General features: G+C 48.5%; 1 protein-coding gene across 1 annotated transcript in view; it reads right to left on the bottom strand.

Annotated features, from left to right (window-relative positions):
* Positions 1–261: 261 nt before the first annotated feature.
* The window catches only part of LONRF2 (LON peptidase N-terminal domain and ring finger 2), a 35,298-nt gene continuing 29,559 nt past the window's right edge, over positions 262–6,000 (bottom strand). The window contains 3 exon segments of the mRNA XM_065891151.1: positions 262–456; positions 2,923–3,072; positions 4,318–4,480. Coding sequence (XP_065747223.1) covers positions 262–456; positions 2,923–3,072; positions 4,318–4,480 — 508 coding nt within the window.

Raw genomic sequence — 6,000 nt, 5'->3', positions numbered from 1 at the left:
TCCAACCGTGGGATCCATTCAAATTTCAGGCTAACCTTGTACAGAGTCAGATGCCACCAGGCACAGACTTCCAACTTTTGAGTAGGGGGTCAAGGTTTGCTAAGTGTTCCAATCTGTAACCCTATCAACAAGCATTTTACAAAGCACGATGGATGGATGTTACTCGTCCGTGCCTGGAACTCCTCATAAAAACACAAGGGCTAAAAAAAAAAAAAAAAAAAAAAAAAACACAAGGGCTTCCAGAAACCCTGAGAGAGAAAATCAATTATTTCTCTCCCGGCTGTTAACCAGCTCTTGCCGACTATCCATCTTACGCGTGATGATGGCTAATATTCGCCGAATGGCGAGCAGACGCTCCTTCGGCGAGATCATGCTGAGTATGGCCAGCTGAGCCTTCCGCTCCAACGGCAGCACTGCCAGGATCCCCCAGGACCAGGCAGGACCACTAAGGTTACTCTGCAAAACAAAGGGAAGCACAAAATTAGCACCTACGATACAAGCCTGTTCCCCCCAAATGGTCTTTTGTTTACCCACAGACACGTGAACAAGAATTAAATGCCGTCTTCTCTTTGAGGTCTACCACGCAATTCATTCAGCCCTCAAAACACAAAGCTTACGGCCACGTCACACACTGATATGTGAGGAAACTCACAAAAGGAAGAATGTGTCAAGAGAAGCAGCTTGCACAGGGAGACGCTATGGACTAGTCACCCTCGTTCTCTCAAAGCTCTAGTTCAGAACATATGACCAACCAGAAAAGGAGACTATAGTTTTTACCTCGACTGTCCAATGTTCTGTTGCTGTTCTTTAAGTTTTAAATGTTATATACAGCACAATGTTTATAAAGCACACAGTAGGTGTGCAAGTTTGAGGGTTACAGTAAGATAAACCTTATAATACAGTCAGGGACAAATGTACCTCTATATGAAACATCTGTATATATGAGTTATTGTTAAATATATATATAAGAAATTACTATCAATTATATATTATCAATAGTTACTATTAATTATACATGTACATATATATGAACTAGTAAGCGACCTGAGAGCCTTTATTTCACATAACCAAGCAGGCACTTCTGGAATGAGCTCTAAGCAAAAGCTGATCACAAAGTTGTTCTCAATAGTCCTGGTACTGGAACCAAGGCATCCAAGGCGCCCTGCTCCTAATGTCTTGACTTCAGAATCCAAACTGCGAACCAGGGAGGGTGGCTCTAGACTCACCAGAGCTCAGGGTGAGAGATCAGGAGTAACACAGAGGCCAAAGTACACAGGGCAGCCCACGTCACTGTGCGGAAGGCACCCATCTCCTCTCCAAGGGAAGAAGGCCCAAGTGTTGGACAAAACAACCTTCTGTGGGATTCACACCCTCCCTCTCCCTCCTCATCTCACCGAGTGGGGAGAGACTGAGTAGCATGATTAATGGGAAGGGCCTTGGCATAAAAATATCTCCCACAAAGGACCTAAAATCCTCTGTGGTAGGAAGACTAATGGTCTCCCCCCAGTTCCTGAAGCCCGTGGCTATGGCAGCTTACACGGCAGAAGGGACACTGCGGATGTGAGTCAGGGACCTGCAGATGGAGAGCTTATGCTGGATCTCCCCCACCTCGGTGGGCTCAGCCTCATCGCAAGGGTCTTTCCAGCAGGGAGCTGTTCTGGGCTGTGATCAGGTGCAGATGAGTCTATGGAAGAGGGGTCAGAGGTGCAAGCTGCCGGCCTGGAAGACGGACAAACGGGTGAGAGGCAAGGAACACCGCAAGCCTTTCGAGGCCAGAAAAGGCCAGGAAATGGATTCTCCTTTAGAGCCTCCAGGAAGGAATAAAGTCTTGCCATCACCTTGGTCACAGCCTGGTGAGACCTGTGTCGGATTTCTGACCTCCAGAACTGTACAATAATAAATTTCTGTTGTTTTTAAGCCACTCCCATCATGCAATGTGTTACAATTAGAGATTAATTGGGGTTAGTAAGCAAAAACTCCTAGAAAAAAGAATGATTCATACCTCAATCAAGTTAGTCTAATCACCTTGCTTTCTGAATCCAGGCTACAGAACAGAGGAGGAGGGGTTATAACAGAGTGGAGGGTGAGAAAGGACTCGGAGGTGAGCTGAGGCTGAAAGCACTGTCTTGGGTTTGGAAAAGACAGAACTCAAGTGGGGGTAAAAGACAGAAGCCCCCAAGAGACAGAAAAAGAACATAAAAATGGATGGAAAAGATACAAAAGACATTTCATCTGACCGTAAACCTGCTGAGACCTGGCCCTGCCCCCCTTTCTCCAGGACAGGTGAGAGGGCACAGTAGGACGAACTACACGCTCTCAGTCACAAGCGCACACCATCCGCACCTGTGCCACCCAAATGCGGAGAAGTGGAGTCATCTGCACTTACAAATGCTTCACAGACCTGAAACCCATTCATCACTTAAAGAACCAGTGTCACTGAGAGCAGTCCTGGGAGCAGGGAGAAAGCCCACGATGATGGGGTCGAGGGCTAGGAAAGTTTCCGATTTAACGAGAGTTGGGGATTTTCTCTTCATTTATCCAACGCCTGTTCATTGGGTACAGGGCGATGTTACATGCAACACATAAAGTGTTCCTGCCAATATACTAAAATTACTACTAAATCTTCCTATGTTTGTGGGAGAAAGTACAAAAGCTGACAGCCGATCAGAATAAACTGATTTCCGAGAGAAAAGAAATTACCTTCATGTAGTATTAATCAGAAAGCATTTATTGCTTTGCTCCAAAAGGCGCATGCTACTATACCAGGGGCTTCTTTGGGCTGCTGATAAATGAACTGGTTCATAAGCGACCATAACGGAGTAAACAGCATAGCAGGTACTGCCAAGTTTTCCCCAGCATAATGTGTCTTAGCACATTACGGCAGGACATAACAGCATGATAAAAGAAGAAAGGACAGTATACCTGAGGCTCAGGTTCTCTGTCAGGCATTAACCCAAAATGGCTTAAAATCTGTTCTTTCATGTGATCCTGAAGTGAAGCAAACCAGGACACAGACTGCTGATAAACTGAATCATGCAGGGCGGTGAGTTCTTCATACTCTGCACCTTCCACCTGACCAAGGAGAAGAGACAACCTTTTCAACAGTTCATTATCACACGCGTGTCCATCACACAGTGACTGCGGCCACGTCTGCTGAGCGGATTCCTGGCATCTAACGCTTCAGTATTCATCAGTGTTTTGTAAACAAGATATGTGCTCAACACAGAAATCTTCACTTTTTTTACACAGTGGAGCTCTACCTACCCTGTCTGTCTGTCCGTCTGTAACATCCAGATGTTTCTCTTAATATGAGCACGGACCCGATGTTATCATGAATCATTTTTAATGAGTACATGCAATCCTATATCGGAGGTGTGTCATAATTTACTCAACCATTCACGTAAGATACACTTTAAAATAATACAAGTAATATAAGTACGCAAAAGTGGCTTTGCGTGTGTGTGAGAGAAGGGGCTGTCATTTCCTCAGGATAGTTTCTCAGCATCAGAATTACCAAGTCAAAGAGTTATAACATTTTAAAAATTATATTCCATGTCACCACATTATATTCCAATAGACATGTTACAGCAACAGTGCATTCACGGCCTGAGCCTGATGCCGGGGGAGGCCTTTAGGCTTCAGACGGATGTGCCCTGCTGCCCGGGGCCCCTCTCACTGCCCAGCAAGGCTCAGTCCTAGGTAGGGACACCTAGGAACAGGTGAGCAGGAACAGCTCCGGGCTGAGGACCAGGGGACCCAGGTTTGTTCTGGCTTCATCACCGCCTCTTGTGTGGAAGCTTCAGCCAGTTGCTCAGCCGCTTTAGGAGAGAATTTTCCCATCTGTAAAATGGGAATAAAGCACTAAGGTCCTTCCTGATTATAAAACAACAGCATTTATGAAAATTGAGGTAAACTGAGGAATCAGATTATAACACACATGACCATTCTCAATTTGATTTATATAATACAAATCAAATATTCATATGTAGTGGAGAGCTTTCTTTTAAAAAAAAACTAAAATTATTTCATGTGGTAGCTATTTAAGCTGCCATTTTAAAATATATACATACACCCCCAAAAGTCATCATCCACAATGATAGTCAATAAACCCTCTCATCAGATTTGTTATCAGCATAGAAGAGGGACCCTGAGAGCCACCGCACTCGGTCTTCTTCACACTCAGCTCCCTGGGCCCAAGACCTCAGAGCTCACCTCGCTGCACTCTGCCCTCTGCCCCACAAGGCCCGGTGCCCACAGATGACCAGAAACAGCAGCTGGCAAGGGGACAGAGCTGGCACCGTGGGTGTGACTACACACCTTTTCATCTTCCAGATACTCAATGTCTGCCGTGTTGTAGCCATCTCTGTGACGGTGGCTCAAAACCCGGAAGCGGCTAATCCCAACAGCATCCACGACAGAGCTGCCGTCGGGGAACGTCCTGACGTCCTTGATCTCCAGCATGCAGCCGTACTCTGAGATTCTGGCGGGACAGGCGGAAGAAACAACCCAGACTAAAAATGCAGGAGGGTCTTCAGTTCTCCCCAGATGCAATCCTGGGTTTTAAAGGAATAAAAAACCAAACGAAACAAAGAGCATCTCCCTGCCAGAGCAGCAAGGTTATTTCCTCCAAGAGACCAGCAGCCGATGAGAAACACACTGATGTGTGACATGGCAAGAGAAGGGCCGGCGGGGACGGGGTACTTGTGCCTCAGCCCTTCTAACCAGTGGGGTGGGGACAGGTGGACCTGAAATGTGGCCCCACAGCCCCCTTGGCCGGGGCACTAGGGCACTGTCCCCACCCCCCGCCTCTCAGACTCTGCTCCCCTCCCCCATGCTGTTTCCCTCCCCAACAAACTGCCGCAGAAAGGCATCTACAAGCACCGTCTTCGGGGCTTCCCTGGTGGCGCAGTAGCTGAGAATCCGCCTGCCAATGCAGGGAGCACGGGTTCAGGCCCTGGTCCGGGAAGATCCCACATGCCGTGGAGCAACTAAGCCCATGCGCCACAACTACTAAGCCTGTGCTCTAGAGCCCGTGAGCCACAACTACTGAGCCCACATGCCACAACTACTGAAGCCCGTGTGCCACAACTACTGAAGCCCGTGTGCCACAACTACTGAGCCCACGTACCACAACTACTGAAGCCCGTGTGCCTAGAGCCCACACGCCACAGGAGAAGCCACCGCAATGAGAAGCCCACGCACTGCAACCAAGAGCGGGCCCCGCTCTCTGCAACTAGAGAAAGTCCGCGCACAGCAACGAAGACCCAACGCAGCCAAAAATAAATAAATAAATAACTTTTTTTAAAAAAAGCACTGTCTTCATCTCCCTGTCTCCCCATCACACCTCAAGACCCCGCCGTTCTACCAACACGAGCCCAGTGGAGTCACACGTGACGCTGGCACGCCCCAGCTGACCTGTCACTGACCCAGCACTCTCGCCCTCCCTGACCGGTCCCTCCCTTCACCACAGGCATCCTCCACGTGTCCCCAACACACTGGGGCTGCCCGGGACACTGTATCCTCACTCCAAAGCTCTCCCGTGTGACCCTACCCACAGTCACGGTTCCCACTGTCCCCCCCGTCCTGATGGTATCGATCGTGCCTACGACGTGTCAAGCATTACACAGAGCAATTTATCATACGTATTCATGCAAGCCTCACAGAAACATGGAGGCTCAGAAAAATTAAACTGATCTAGGGCCACAGGAAGATTCAGAGCCGAGATCTGAACCCAACAACTGCACTACACACCTGCAAACCAATGCTGAGGGAGGACTCCCAAGTTACACACCTGCACAGTTATGACACCTCTGCCTGGATCGCCAATAAAGCGCCCTGCTTCCTAAGGGTCTGTCTTACCCACAGCTGCAGTGCGCATGGAGCCGCCTGAAGAGCCCCTTCAAACGAGGCCTCGGTGCCCCAGCTCACACGTCAGCTCCTCCAAAGTCGGTCTCAGCCACAAAACCTGTTCCTGCGATAAACATCTCACCCGGTCTGTGG

Source organism: Phocoena phocoena, chromosome 14 (assembly GCF_963924675.1).
Source record: "Phocoena phocoena chromosome 14, mPhoPho1.1, whole genome shotgun sequence".
NCBI classification, from domain to species: Eukaryota; Metazoa; Chordata; class Mammalia; order Artiodactyla; family Phocoenidae; genus Phocoena; species Phocoena phocoena.
The sequence above is the reverse complement of the archived record's forward strand: the minus strand, read 5'-3'. Positions and strand labels throughout refer to the sequence as shown.